Genomic DNA, 17,466 nt, shown 5'->3' on the forward strand with positions numbered 1-17,466 from the left:
TAAATTTTATTTATTTTGTAAAATATAGACCATTATTTAGCATTTAAAATTTTGTTATTTAATTCAATGTTTTAATTTACATTACATGAGTAACTTTTGGTAAAATAGCCATCAGAAAATAGCAAACACTGAAGCAATAATATACATTTTTTTATGATTATTACACATACCTTCTGATAAGCTTAAAATAAATAAACCTACCTAGTAAATTCGCTAAGCTTTTAATAGATAAACATCTATAATTTAATTGTTTAAAATCAAATATAAATCTCAAAACACACATTTTGTAATTAACATAATTTATATAAATTTAATCAATATCACCTGAAATAAATTACTAACCGATGAAACATACTTATATGAGAATTGTTGTTTTGTACATGTAGATGTATTACCTTGTATATTTCTAATTAATTGAACATCACATATTTAAAGTTATCATGTTAAAAAAATTTAATCATATAAAACATAAAGATAAATGTATTTCAGTAGACTCGCGGATTATAATGAAAACTCTAATACGTAAAATATACAGGCAATAAAAGTTAAGTGTAAAAACATTAAGTTTTTTTTTTCTTATACAATTACCTAACTATTACCTTTATTTATTATTGTATTGAAAAATGTATTTGTTCTTTGTGATGGAATTTAAATTAAATATTATAATTATAATAATTACGTGCAATCAATGTGAATTAATTAATTTTCGATAAGTTATAAAAATGTGTTTTAATTTATTTTCCATTACTGGCTGTATAAATTCCCAGATTAATAATTTGAATATAAATATTGTTGAATGTTCGTATATAATGTATATATATTTACATCATACGATTAGTTTTTTCTATAATGAACTTTAATATTGTGGTACTTTGATAGTGTGATTGTGGTTTTACAATAATGACTTGCACATAATTTATAGCCGTTCGCTCAAACTATCAAATTTGATGCGCCATTATTGCGTCAATGCGGTTTATAGTGAGTATTTACAATTTCATCAATATTTGCTATAATAATATTAATCGACATATCTAATAATTATACTGTTGAACACGTACAATAAGGATAGTTTATAGGTTTTATATTTTGTTCAGAAAGGTTATATTTTTGGTAACAATACAGCAATGTACATTACTATATTAAGTTTAAATCGTGGTTCTTATTAATTATATTGTTTTTAAAATATTGTCTAAAGAAATATTTTATATTTTATCAGAATTAAAATAAAGAACATGCAAATAATCAAAAATTATTATTATTATTATTATTGTAGGTCTACAGACTCGTCAGCATAGAATATTTTACCACTACGTCCACTAAAAAAGTTTAGTTAGAATCTAATTATTATCCATTTCATCTAAAATAAGTTTTATGTTCCGCGAAAGCATAAATAATCCCTCAATTTATATACATAAAGAATGGTCGGGGTTTAGTAAGTTATTTCATCCCTGCGCGTACTTTAAATATACCCTGTATACGGCCTTAGTCTATGCTGTTAAACTTTTAACATTACTTTGTTTCTTCGTATGATGCATCAAAATTTTTAGAAAAATATTTTCTTTTAATTATTAAATTAAAATAAATTAATGGATTATAAATTAAAAGTTTTTATTAAATTCACAAATAGGTAAGGTCGAAGAATAAATTATTATAATTGAGAAAATATTTAACACTTTTGTAGTAAAAACTAAAAAGTTTAACACAATGTTTATAATGATAATAATAAACATTGATAATGATTTTCAACAAAAGTTTAATTCATATAAAACTAACAATCAATAGAGTACCTTTGTACAACGTATGTGTGCATAAGTTATACAAGTTAATTTGCAGATGACGTATAAAATACAATTCACAATAATTAATAAATAATTGCTTTTAGTCCTAACTGTATGTACATTTCATCCATGACATATGAAGTATATAGCATTGTTGAAATTATTTTACATTACTCTGGGGAACTTGAATCTTGATAACTCGACATTTTCTATCGTTTTAATGTTACTCATTTCCTTTAAATTTATAAGTTACCGTCAGTTTTTTGCATTAGTATACCATGGTCAACACTGCCCAACACTAAATTTCTGAATTTAAGTTAAAATAGACTTAGGTACATGTGAATTACGAAGATAATATAATATATATTATGATTTTGGACTCATAGCATATTAAAATTAAAAAAAAAAACAAGAATATTTTCAAAATTGTACGATTTAAATGACGTAGGTTAATTATAAATTATTCACTTACGATAAACATTCATAGTAACTGACGTTGATACTTGAATGGTATTTGGCATGTTGGACGCTTCGCAAATGAGTTCTCTACCGAGATTTTCTCGATGAACATGATCAATTCGTAACACATTGGCCACTGTATTGTCGTCTATCTTCATTTCGTACGAACTGTCTATATTTTCTCCTCGTATATTCCACATTAAACGTGGTAAAGGGTTTCCTGCATAAAAATAATGAATATACAATATTAAATAATTAATGTTACAAATGTACAACATTTAATTTGCAATATTTTTAGTTTTTTTTACGTAACTAGGTACTATACTTGAATAAATTTATGAAATAGATTGATACTCAACACATGCATAGATTAAAAAAAGTTTATAGTGTTTGTGTCAATTTTAATAATAAATCGATAATAACCGATTTCGGTAAGAACCTTTAATATTGCAGTCGATTAAACAATAATATGTAGTTGATTTTTAGAGTATATACCTAAATAATACATAAAGAGAATGATTTTATTTAAGATTAACAAATGTACAAGCCCCCCGGCTGAGATTATAGTATAGTATAGTATAGTATAGCCGATGTTATTAGTATTATTCTAACGTCAAGTAGTGTACTTGCAAGTGTGTACAATGAGCTTTGAATGGTTTTCCTTTCAGTCCGGACAAGGGTTTAAAATTTAAATTAACACTTTTATTTTTAAATTTGAAACGGGATTTGATTCGTTCTTGTAATAACTTATAATATAATATAATAAATTATGTTTTAAGTAAAATAAACATATTAAAACACATTTATTTGACAGATTTGATATTATTTTATTATTTACTAAAATGTTGTATAAACTTGTAAGCAATATTAAATATTCATATAATATAATAAATCCACCACTTTTATAATCAAATAACTTATGCATGATGATATGATAATATGATATATAAAATTATATACGGGTTTACCAATGTTCACATTTTCAGATATTATGCGTATTTTATTCAGTTAAAATATGTGAGTTGAATAGTACATTTTATTAAATAACGAAACATACATTATTAAATTATTTTATTTTACCAGTTACATAACTACATTTAATTTAAATTATTAATTAAATATTTAAATACCATTGGTCGTATTTCTATAAATATAGATACAAGTTGAACTTTCCTAGTGGTATTTAAACATATAATTAGACGTATTTAGCATATTATGACATTTTTATTCCATCGACACTCAAAGTCATAATTCGCAAGTTATAATTATCCGAGGCACAAATTAATGTATGATCGATAGTACAGACGTGTATTTAAAAGACAGGTATTTTACTAACGAAAATACATATATATATCATGATGAAATTATTGAAGGAATAATTGTTTAGAACTAAATCGCTGTTATTTCAGTTGTGTTTTTAACGTTTTTTTGAGATTCTTAATAATACCTTAATAACAACTAAAACTGTTATATGTTATATTACTATTTTCATCAACCATTTCAAACCATTTCACAAACGGAATAGTTTGAATAAAAAAAAGCATATTTTTAAACTTCGAATATTATAATCGACGATATAACATTATAAAATATGATTAATAATTATTTCGTTTGGAATACTAAAATTAAATGTAATAAAATACGTTGGTCTTATAACAGCAGGGTTCATACAAATTTGAAAATGGATAAATATATATATAAATGATATACCTAACATTGGTAAGTGCGTTGTTACTTCTCGCAAAAATGTTCGATGTCGTATATTTTACTTTCTCCGTATATTTAATTAAAAATGACTAAGAATAATAATTAGGTACTTATTATTTCTGAAAAAAAAAACAACTGAAAGAATAATGCTAATATATTATTTGTACCACAGGAGTTCTGTTTAATCAACTAAATCCGCGATCTTAAAATTTTAGTTATTTTTCTCGATAATTTGCAATTTTGTTACAAAGTATTTTATATTTTCGATATTATACGATTAAATGATTATAATCGGTTTGTTAACATAAAATATATTACATTAAATAATTGTATTATTATATTTTGCAGAGAAATCCAATGATATCTGTACCTGCATAGTGCTACCTAGTTAAAAAGTATTTTGGCGGTGTGTTAAAATGCAGATTAAACTGATTAAAAGTGTAATAAACAAACCGTAACTACGAATAATGGTTAAGGTTGGCACAATATTGTTATATTTCTGCTTTTATTTCATACGAATAATTATGAACACGTACAAACCATGTTCGTGATTTTATATTGAATAATAATTGAAATTAAAATTTTTAAATAGACTTAAGGCTATTATATTAAATATATATTGTGATTGAAGATTGAGCAATCAACACTTAATGATCTACGATAAATAAATCCTAAATAAATTCGATTTTTGTATACTCGTACGTTATATTTCGTATATTATTATATGGGTTGATTGCCTTAAGTGAATGCCAGTGCAATTTTTGTCGTTTCTACCGGAAATACATGCGCTATATAGATAACAGTGCGTTGACATCCTCTCAACACCGATCATAACGAAAATAATTATATTTTTTTAATAATTTAAGATTTGTGTACAATTCAAAAATGTTTTATTGCTATTCTATTACTATAATTTATAGCTCTTATGTTTTTTTGATACAATATTAAACAAGTAACAACTATACTCGTATATATTTTTATTTTTTTTAATGACAATAACCTTTACATTTTTATAATTTCATAATATCATGAAGTAGAAATGAACTCTTGAATACTTATTAATTAGGTTATTATAATTTATAATAATAAAAATTTAAGAGGTTTTTTTACGAGCCTCATTCTAAAAATATACTCATAATATTATTATGTGCAGGTACGCAGTGTACGAAATAATCAATAAAGATTTAATTCTACTAGTTGTCATAATAAATGTAGGCTTTTTTTTAATAGACGCAGATATTGAGAAAAAATGAAATTAAAATTAAATTCACGTTCAGCGCACGTGCTTTTTATATGTTCTTTTAATAATTATTAGTTATTACTAGCCATGTTGGTCGTTTGTACCAAACACCAATTTCACACTAACAATATTTATGTGAAGTCGAAACCGTGAAACGACCCCTCAACAAGGAAAGTTAACCCATCGAATACAGATGATGTACATAATTTTCGTTACCTATTAGAAATTAGATTTATTGAGGTTTTTGAACTAGAAAAAGAATATTTTATTAAATATAAATATAAATATATTTCTCAGTAAATATTTCTTAATTATTACAAAGGTGTAAAATAATATTATGCACCAATTTTCTAATATTATAATATTATATCTATATATATATATATATATTAAGTACTTAACCTAATAATATATATTTATACTAAGTAATCTTGTAATTGTAATCCCAAGTTTCGTACCAAACTAAAAACTAAAATGATTTTTTAAATTGAATTATTATTATTATTGTTATAGTGTTGTTTACCCGGCTTTGTTATACTCTAATTAAATTCTTCAAATTCAAATAATTTTGAGATAAACATAATCTATTTTATGCGTAATTAATAAGAACGGATACATATACATTGTAACCACGCTAGTAATAGTATTACTTATAAGTTATTAGTATGTATTATTAGGCTCATATTTAATTATTGTTATGCGAAATTGCCTTGGGTAATAAAAAGTTTGCGCCCTATAAAATAAGATCAATAATTATTCTATATTGTAACTATTGCAAAATTACATAACATATTATATTAAAAAGTTATTTTTTATAATTATTTCTAAGCCGAGTAAAGTTATAAATGTAAGTACTCGAACCCTAATCAAAATCAATAATTAATTGGAGTATTATTTTTCACTCAAAAAAGTATTATTGGACATAAAATTAAACTATAAATTATAATAGAAAGAACATATAATAATATCATTTTAAAATTAATAAATTCTTCGCTACACTTTCTATCTAAAATAGGAAAAACAAGAATTTTTACGCGAAACCACTTTTCACGATTTGAAATCGAACAATAGAGAATTAAAGAATTTTTGTTTAAAAATGTTCACCCCCTCCTCGAACCACCCCTTAAGGCTTAAATATTGTTCTGTGTATTAAACATTTATAGGAAATGAGACTAGTATGTTTTTGTAATATAGGTTTAACATTTACAGTTTTAATAGATCACCGATTAGAATCTAAAAACTTAATGGGTATATAATAATATGTAATATGAGTTTTAATTATTATGAAGAAAATCAAGATTCGACTAGTAAGTTGAAGGTAACTTGCAGTTAAAAATATTTATTGTCATTACGGTCGATAATGTAATACCGTAAATCGTGAAGCCTGTCGTCGCGGTCGGTGCGTAGTTTTCTGACAACGGTTCTCATCGTTACGCTGTTTCTCGGTGTTTTATCTTTACTATTATATTATTAAATTATTAAATTTATCCATAACCATCTACTGCAGACAATTTATTCAGGCGGGTACTATAGAATAATATTGGTAATCTATTTATAAATTTAAAAACTGGTATTTTGAATGACATATACTCAGTATAGTAGGTACAATGAAAACAAGACACGATAACTATTATAAGATTTTCATTTAGTTTTTTTTATATGTCATCGGATATACACATTATAATATTCATTAGGTATATAAAAATTCAAAATAAATTAAAAACGTTCAAGTTTTATTTCTATGAACGCGTTATTTTCAAACACTGGAAATATGGTTCATTATAATAAAAATATAAAATACAAGTACCTACACACCCCACAATAAATTTCGTATACCTAATAACTGTAATATTTATCAGTCACCATCATTAATATTTGTTCATAAATTGCGATGTACCAAGGTTGGTACTAACAACCTAACTTTGATTATTATTAAAAAATATCTGTATACAATTTTAAAACAACATGAATGCCAAATTGTTAAACATTTAAATTTAAAAATACATTGAATTAAATTATTATATGAATTTTTTTTTAATATTACGTTCCTAAATATATGAATTTTCCTCGAAATAATGTAATAAAAAAATATTTAATCGGATTTACGAATTAGTTAACACCGAAGGTGTAGAGTAACACGCATAATACAAATTCTTCAAACATTCCACGTGAATTTACCACCAGAGGACTATTATGACGCTTTACGGTTCTACAAAACTATAAACATACTACCTACGCTATCAAACTTCATTCTAAAATAAACACGCTAATATATAAATGTATCGCATAGACTGAACGTTTATCGATACGACCGGTACACACCAAAAGTAGAGAGGATATACTGTTTCAACGACCATAATAATATTACAAGAGCTGATGAAAACAATGGTTGGCCAGTTTTTTTTAACCTCTTAATATAAACTCATGTCGTTCGTGGAGTTTTTTTTTTCATTCAAATGAGTATTAATAAATTTACATTGTCCAAATTTCAATTCAAATAAGCTACGAAATCACCGGCCGGTATTAGTCGTTTTGTATTACTTTAAAAAAAAGTAACTTGTTGCTCTATTCCACTATCAAGCCTGCCCCCTATCCATGTATTATTAAATGCATTTTCATTAGTATAACATAGTATAGAAGATGGAATTAATAATTAGTATTTATCATACAATATTATTGTTTATAATTAACTTAAGTAGGAATAGTATTTTGTTTTGAATTTTAATTAGTTTCTAAGAAGCCACATGATAGTTTCAGAGAACATCGGTAATAGATTTATAGATTTTAGAGATAGCTTAGTACCTACATTTTAAGATAAAAAAAGTGTACATGAACATTAGGACTCTTTTAAATTTCAGTCGATTCATGTTTGGTTCTTCGGTTGTGCCATACATCCTCACAAGTCACAATTAATATAGGTATATACTAGATTAAATATCATATTAAAGATAAGTTAACCTTATGTTACAATTTAGATTAGATAAATAATTACTAACTATTAGAACAAAATAATTTGACAATTAAATTTTTTTTTAAAAAAGGCTCATTAGAAGCCATTAAAAAAGTAATTGTTTACAAAGATTTTGCTGTTGATATAAATGCATGCTTAAACATTTTGAAATTGTGATAAAAAAAATTGTCAGTTAAAACTAAAGAAACTCGTTTTTTCGTTTTTTTTTAAAAAATTTTATAGCATAATCGACTCATAATCATTAAAAACTACGTGGACAATGACATAAGTTATACTTTGTATAACGGATATAAATAGAATGACATTAAGCATATCGTGGATATCATAGTGATATCGGTCGTTGAACTAAACCCCGTCAAAACATCTCTGCAATTACCATAATTTCATATAGCATACAACAGCAATTATAACCAAGGTAAGTGCATTAAATAATTTATACACGTAATATACGTTACACACATAATAATAAACAGTAGTAGAATAATAATACTATACACGCCAAGAATAAAGAGAAGGGAACCACTAAACTTTCTCAATGACCCAAAGTCCCCAAACACTTAAAATATACTCAGGTATCCATATTCTATATTCTATATTCTATATTCTAAACTTACCAAGGGGGGCCAAACTTTTTTAAGATGAAGATGCGAGAAAATTGCAATTCAGAATGTATTTTTCCTTCGAGAATCGACTCCGGTGGAAAATATTATTATTTTATTAATGAAAACAGAAATTATAAGTAGGTATTACCCCTTTGTATCATTCAATCTAGCCTATACCTATCTATTTATTATATTATTCATACTAATATGATACACAAATAGCTAGGTACAAATAAATAATATTTAAGACTAAATTGATTAATAATAACAGACATGATACATAAATTATATTTATTATAAAAAACACTTTTTATTCCGGGAATATATTATTTTCTGTTTATATCCTGAAAATATAGATTTTTATTTTTAAGTAAAATTTGTTTTATTTTTATCAACGATTATTATTTTTTTAATTAGATATAGTCTTTTATATTTTTATCTACAAATGTTCAAAAAAAGTATAAAAAAATATTAAAACTTAACATATAAGTTGTTACGTCTTATTAACTTTTTTTTTATATAACATAATAGTATATACATATTATATAGATGTATATATTTTTTTATCTTTTGGTGGCTGTTTTTATTTAAAAATGTAGGTACAATCGAAGCTTGAAGCTCATTTAAAACTTCAAGTGTATTTTAAAAAACTTTAAAGACTATATAAATTTAAAATTAATTTTTACGTATTTAAACTTTAAACTGCAAAAAACATATATTATCTTTAAGCTTACAAAGTTAGATTTAGATTTTTGCAAAGTAAACATTTTGAAATTTTGTTGATACTAAAACCTTATATAAAGACTAAAAATACTTAGATACAATATTTTACTTTTAACTACATCATGTATAGGTAAAAATGATTATTAGAAAATGTTTTTTTAAATTATTAACGTTTTTTTTATTATTATACATAATATATTATAGTAACATATCATAGTATACAATATGCATCATATAAATATCATAAATTTATGATGCTTTATTTATATCGTACAATTGTACCAGAACATTAATATAATTAATATAATGATTGCAATTCATTTGATCAATTTTTGCAGGGAAATAGTATACGAAAAATACGTGAAATACAAAATTATTCGGTCACGAGGACAAGAAAAGTGTAACCACTTTATAACCACAACTTCACATACACACACACACACACACACACACACACACACACACACACACACACACACGCAATATAATGATCATTTACACGCAAGTTCACACTAACTAACTAGATCATCACATATGAAATATTATTGCCTACATCAGCGTTTCTCAACCTTTTTTCATGTATGTAACCCTTGACCTATCACCAGTGCTTTACGTACCCCCAAATGCCAATTTATTGTATATTCACACACAATACAAATAAGATATTATGAAATAAGTTTTTTTCACGTACCCCCTCATACCTTCTTACGTACCCCCAGAGGTACGCGTACCATAGGTTGAGAAACGCTGGCCTACATTCAATAGTGGCGTATTTCGGCTGGGGTTCTTAAGATACACCCAAGTTGGAAGAGGGGGCACAGGACCTCTATCAAAACACTGAACATTTTTTCTTTGGATTTAAATTTTATTTTTTGAAAATAGTATGATTTAAAACACGAAATAAATGAATATACAGTTACGGTGTTATCGTCTTACATACTTTAGTCATTAGCTTTTTAAACGGTTCATTAAATAAATAAATTATTAATTATTACATAACATTATATTATAATATACGTGGTAATTGCAACATCGCCATTTAAAGATAACATGCAGACGGCAACTATATTATGAAATGTTTAGTTGTATTGGCGAAAACGTCGTGTTTTGTCTATTAATAACATTTAAGCAAGTACACATTTGAATGAAAGTCTTAAAAGCGAATTAAAAACACAAAAACACATAAGAAAAGAGATTTTACTCCGCGAATAAACGCTTTTGTAAAAGAGATGTCATTTTAAATTTTTTCCGCTTAGGCATATTATCATTATATTAAATAAAATTTAATTATATTTTATTTCAACATGACGTTTTTGTTGTTCTAAAACAAATGCGTTCATATGTTTACATAAGTTGGTTTCCACAGACATAAACGTGAGCATCCGTCCAAGTAAATAAGTAGAGTTTTAACCTGTTGTTGGTATACAATATTGTGAGCTTGTCACTCACACAGATAACATTTCGAGTGTCAGCCGCCGTTGATAAGCTCGCTCAAAAGAAAGCTCTAAAAGTTAATTTTTAAGTATGTAATATTAAACATCATATTACAATGTCATTGTTTTTATGATTTTATAAGTGGTAAAATAATATTATGTAATATATAATATGTACATATTATTATAAATACATTTTAATATAATAGTAATTATTAGCACTTTTGAATCAGTAAGAATTCAACTAAAATATTATCATAATTCAAATTTTGTGTTAAAGAAGGGTCCTGTCAATTAAAGGCTATATTATAGGACCGGCCACGCTACGTCATTGCTATTAAATTAAATATATATTTTAATGAACTATTATTGTTATAGCTTATTAAATATGCTTATAGTTGCTACGAAATGTGAATTTTTATTTTCACTTCATCACTTTAATATTTTTTTTTCTATATATAACATTTAGTTTTTAAGTACAATTTAATTAATAATTGCCAATTAGGTACTATATAATAAAATAAATATCAATTATATGACAATTATCCATTTAAATAACTATAACATTTAAAAGTTTTATATTGGAAACGTATTATTACATTTTTTCTTTTCTTCTCTTTGTGTCGATGTTTCTAAAACCAATATTCAAGTATGTAATTTTGCTATTTATTCTAACGTTATAAAGACACATACAAAAATAGAAATTATTAAAATAGAAAATATACATATATATTATATATATTTACCGAGAAAAGCGTTTATTAGGTATTTAACATCTATACAATATTTGTAAAAGTAAAAATTAAAGTGAAGTTAAGAAAATGCAATGAAATTACTTTAAAGAAACCTTTCAACACACACATTCATATGGTTAAAATCAGTATTTTTACCTTATATCAATGTTTGATATATATTTTTAGCTCACGTTAGTGAATTGTTGAATTAGATTCTTTTAAATTTTATTTTTATTTGATCATGTACAATTTAATTATATTTTAGCATGACATTTTTTAAACTTTGATATATATAATAATACTATGATATAGTTATACCATTTTTATCATTATTACTATAAACTAATCAAGTAAAGTAGAAATATAATGGTTTTTGTAGAAATGATGTGATAAATTCTTATGGGATGATTATTAGTTTTCAAAGTCAATTCAAGTACAAATTGTAGGTTTTACAGATTATTGGAATTGACTTTAGTTCCTCTATATTATGTGTCGTTCTGTTTCTATAGCTATGTTATCTAATACCTATTGATTATGTTATTTCATTTTATTTGAAAATATACCTTTATTAATATTTAAATGACACTAGCTTGTCAGTTATTTTTTTTATATTTCTTTACAGTAGATTAAAATTTTTAGTATAACCTATACTGATAGATTGCGTAACTACCTAGTTATTTAAAAAATTGAATTTTTATATTTTAATCGTTAAGTTTTAGATAATTTAAATCAAATGAATCTCTTATAATGTTATTGTTATAAGTACTTATAACTGTATAATAAAGTCATTTATACACATTTTATAAGAATTAAGTGAAAATAAATTTGGATTGATATTAAGTATACAAGAATACACGGTTGATTTAACGTGTATATTATTTAAAATCATATAACATAATACATATTATTATTATTTTAAATTATAGTTCATGTAAAAAATTTTGTATTGGTTTTATATCATTTTTTTTTTTAATTTAACTATATATTATTGTAACTGATTTTTTTTTTTAAATGTTTGAACATTTTAACAAAATTGGCTAGTCTTATGAAAAAAAAAAACGATTTTCCGAAAATAATTCAAGTTATATATTGAGATTTATTGTAACTATTAAGAATAATAACTAGAAAAATCTATTAATTATTTATTTAATTACTTTCTATAGGAAACTACACTTTCAAAATATTTAAAGCGATTTCACGTTATTTATTGGCACACGATATTCTAATTTATTTCATTTTCAGTTTATGATTGATAAAATTTTTATTTCATGATGTTTTGCTAGAAAATATAATGTAAGGTTTCTCATAAAATTTTGTTTTTAGAGCAGTTATACAATAAAGTCGCTATATGACTTTTATGAGTATGAAGTTCAAATTTTGATGAATATAATTACATTAATAACAACGTATTTTTGTAGAATGAATTGATTACTTACAATTTAAATGAAATATTATAAAATATTAATACAAGTTTTTTAACTAGTCAAAAACTGTATCATGAATAAAATATTCAAAATTCAAATGAAAAGCTCAATAAATGCCAAAATATTAATAATTAATATAATATGGTATATAATAATATTATTGTTAATTTAAATATGTATTGACACTTTAAAATACTATAGTTAACAAAAAACCAAATCAATTTTACCGAAAACTAGTAATAAATAATAATATTTCAATTTTTACATGAATTTTTTTTCTTAATTTTTTCAATTATTACGAAAAGCACTTTGAATTTTTGCTTTTGACCCTTCCCCATTAAATATAAATTTCTATCTCAAAAACAACCCTTAAAGTTGAAGGTTGAAATATTTTAACTACTCCAAAAATTTGATGAGGGATGACGGACAAAAAAAAAGTAAAACAGCCATAAATAAAACACTAAAACATCAAAAATAAACAGGTTGTAAAAAAATTGCAACAAAAAGAATTGGCGATAAATTACAAATGTATAGATACTAAGTAATTTTGATAATTCATCATTATGACATAAGCCAAAAAAAAAAATACAATACTACGTAGCCATTTTTTCTACGTAGTAGTAATGAGTTTACGACTATATCATTTGGAATTAAATTTAATAAACATACCTATTTATATAAATATAATATTAATAACGATGATATAAAAACTTATAAATTGAGTAAAATAAAAAATAAAATACTATCAAATCTGACATACATTAAATAAAGCTATCGTAATTGGATAGGTATCAAACCACTGAAACCATCGGACTTGGAATCAAACTCGGTAGTCGCTACCCTCTGCACCATTACGATTTAGGTACATTTAATCCTTCTTGACTATCTAATCAGTCGAAAATCCATATCGAAACTCGGTCGCTATAACAATGTTAGCTATATCAACTGTTGACGTATCAACTAATAGCAAAGTAAAAAAAGTGGGCAAGTGGGTATCGCTCTGCTGTATAGTAGTGATGGAGAGTAGGTCACTATAATGGATGTGTTAAATTTGAATACAACGACTGATATCATTGTATACGAAAAACGATTCTGAACGTTATTTTAAGCGATTTCGTAAAAAATTAAATTTCTTAAGCTCATAAAATTTTTTCTTTATCGACGCTAGAATTTTTTTTTACAATTACTTTAAGGAAAACTTGTGGATAACCTTGTATTGGATTTTTGAACCTTAAGTATAAATCAAAAAAATTTTATGAATTTTAAACTTCAACATTTCTTGCAAATTTTCGCGATTTTGATATATTTCGTAAATATTTGAACTTTAAATGCTTATAAACAAAATTTGTGACAAACGATTTTTGATTTTTTTTACTACGATAAGTTCAACTTATAAACCTTGTGTTAAATTTTAAAGATTTTTCGGATAGCCAAATTTTTTTTATCGGCATTTTAAGAAAAAAAACTTAAAAAAGTCAAAAATTTCAATTGTCTATAAGTAGCTTAAATTTTTTTAAATATTTTGAAAATGTAATCGTAAATAAATAACGCTAATATAAACATATGGTGAAAATTTCAAGTATTTACAATGATTAATTTTTGAGTTACAGCAAAAACAAAAAATCGATTTTGTCAAAAAGTGGTTATGCGTAAAAATTCCCGTTTTTCCGTAATTTTTCAGGGTTTTTCCCGACGCTTTTGAAAACTATTGGAAATTTTTTACTTTTGTCCCCTCAAAGTACCAACTAGATGAATTTTCCTTTTCAAAGAGGGGCTGAAGTCAAAAATCGAAGCATTATTACTACTTCATAAAGTGATGACAGACACAAAAAAAATAAATAAAAAAAAAAAACTAAAAAAAAAAACACACATCATTGTAAAATCAATACATTCATCACTCCGTTCAGAATCTAATACACTATTCGTTTATATTTAAATGTAAATGCAGATATTTCAATTTGAACAGTTTTTATTAACTTTGAAGTTTATTTCAAATACTTTTGACTAAAAGTATAATATTTAAGAACACACACAATTTTTTCTCTGTGTTAAATTGCGGTAAAAAAAATTTTTGGTCTCAAGCTAATTAGTAATAATATCATATTAATTTTGTTGAGATTATCCATATTATTTTTGATATTTTTATTTATTAATGAAATAGCACCACTTCAAACACTCTAGAAATACTTTGTTTCAAAATTGTTCGAAATGTATAACATATATTTGATGCACAAATAGTTTGCTGGATTGTAAGCAAGTGACCGACGCGTGACAGTTATGTGAAACAATACAATGCGGGACGTTTGTCGTTTAAGTCGATCGATATAACAGTACGCCGAGAGTACAAAACACACTTGACAGGAGAATAAGATAGCCATGTAAAAAATCTCAGTTGTTACTCGTTAGAAAGGATAGTCTCTCAGTAACGTTTTCTAGTTTCATTTTTATAACCAGATAATATATAGATAGATATGCATTCATGTTGTGTATATTGTGCGGATGTGTACGTGTTCTACCCAAATCAGTGACAAGTTTGTTCAATACTTTCAAATAAATTATATACAAGATATGTGTCCGGTTTTTTTTTTTTTTTTTTTAATATAAATAATTGAATACATACCATCGTAAGCTTTACACGTGATTTCCAATGCCCCGTTTTCCATGACGGGTGGCAACGTGGAATTCTGAACGACGTTATTCTGGTCGTCTAAGATTTCCAGTCTGCTTGGCGGTACTATAATATTGGACAAACGTTTAAAAAATATTATCAAATAACCTTTTACGTATACTGTATACCATATTAAAGTTTATTTATACTATTATCGTTATAAAATAGAATAATATTATATACATAGTACAATATGCTATGGTTTATTTATTTGGTTATTTATTTAAATGTTTGAATAACCACAAATAATAATGTAAAATAATAATAACTCTCTATTTTCGACGTCGTGCACTTTTTATACTCGTATTATTTATAATGGATAAAATATTAAATTACCTTATATTATAATGTATAATGATATTATGCAACATTAATTGATTTAGAACTCGAATGTTTATGGATTTGTATGCTATTTACTTATTGGACATTCGCCCTTATCGTAGTCTTTTTTTTTATTAATAAAACTAACAATCTATGCTATATGCCCAGTGAGATAACACGATAAAATAAATTACAAATTCATGGAAAAATCTCAGAGGTAGGAGGCTATCCAGTGATAAAACCCACTGTAAACCGATAATATAGATAAAAATGCGTTTGGTACACACTAATAATGTTTTAGGCGACGCTATAAATAAAATATGCCAACATTTACTATAATATTTCTCCACGTTTTTTAGTTTTGAAAAGAAGAGTGCATACTTATAACTTTATCTTTTTTAAGTGCAAATTTAAGACCTTTTTTCACAATTAAGAGGACTCCCATACACCCATAAATTGTTGTTGAAAATTGTTTCGCATGAAAAAGAACCACTCAGGGAACAGTCATACATGATAAAGAAGGCAATATTTTCTGTACCATAGGGTTTTTATTTTTTAATATCATTAACACAAACAAAGTGATTATTATTTTAAAATAAGTTTTTTTTGAGTTTTTTAAACTTAAATAATTGTATTCGTATTTATAATATTAATAAAAAATAAAATAAAATAAAAACGCCATGACATGGAAAAATATTTTCTTCTGCACTTTGTGAATTTAATTTCTTACCGGAGTTTGAGTGGTTATTTTTCACGCAAAACCGTTTATTATAATTTATAATATAACGTCATATTATGTCGTAATTATTACGCAATAACCAAAAATGGTAGGTACTCACTTGAATGTTACAATAATATAAAAATAATTTAAAAAATGTATTCAGGTATTATTAAGAAACACTTTATATAATTTTTTTTTTATCAATTAGTATATTAGGTATATTAACTCAGACGTGTATGGATTTTTCTTTTATTATATATTATCTAATTTTAAATATCAGTTAAGGTTTGTTTAAGGGCTTAACTACTAAATTCAAATTATTAACAAAGTAACAAAATATCAGTTAAAAATAATTACTAATTGTAGTAGTGTTTATTGTTATACCTTATTTTTCATTACTAACTATAACTAATATATTTTATTAATTACAAACTATTTATGAAGTAATATTTCATATAATTACTTTATAAAAGCATTTTATTGATGAAATGTTTTTATTTTAGTTAAATTAAAATAATTATTTATCTTTCTATTAGTTGTTTTATATAAAAGGTTGTTACATTTAAATTATTGTTTGTTCGAAATTGATACTAATGTTGAACAAACAATAATTGAATATCAGCCATATTAGAAATGCTATCTAGAATACTATGTAAACAGATAACATTTTGGGAGGTGACCATTT

The 17,466-nt window shown here is 24.6% G+C and overlaps 1 protein-coding gene across 2 annotated transcripts in view; it reads right to left on the bottom strand.

The window, feature by feature from the left end:
• Positions 1-17,466, bottom strand: part of LOC132923869 (hemicentin-1-like) — a 242,964-nt gene that overhangs the window by 39,529 nt on the left and 185,969 nt on the right. For both annotated transcript variants that reach the window (XM_060987849.1, XM_060987850.1), the window contains exons 5-6: positions 15,692-15,805; positions 2,251-2,457 (exon numbers count right to left, since the gene is read on the bottom strand). In XM_060987849.1, coding sequence (XP_060843832.1) covers positions 2,251-2,457; positions 15,692-15,805 — 321 coding nt within the window. The remainder of the gene's footprint in view (positions 1-2,250; positions 2,458-15,691; positions 15,806-17,466) is intronic.

The sequence above is a fragment of the Rhopalosiphum padi genome, chromosome 3 (assembly GCF_020882245.1).
Source record: "Rhopalosiphum padi isolate XX-2018 chromosome 3, ASM2088224v1, whole genome shotgun sequence".
In the NCBI taxonomy this organism is placed as follows: Eukaryota; Metazoa; Arthropoda; class Insecta; order Hemiptera; family Aphididae; genus Rhopalosiphum; species Rhopalosiphum padi.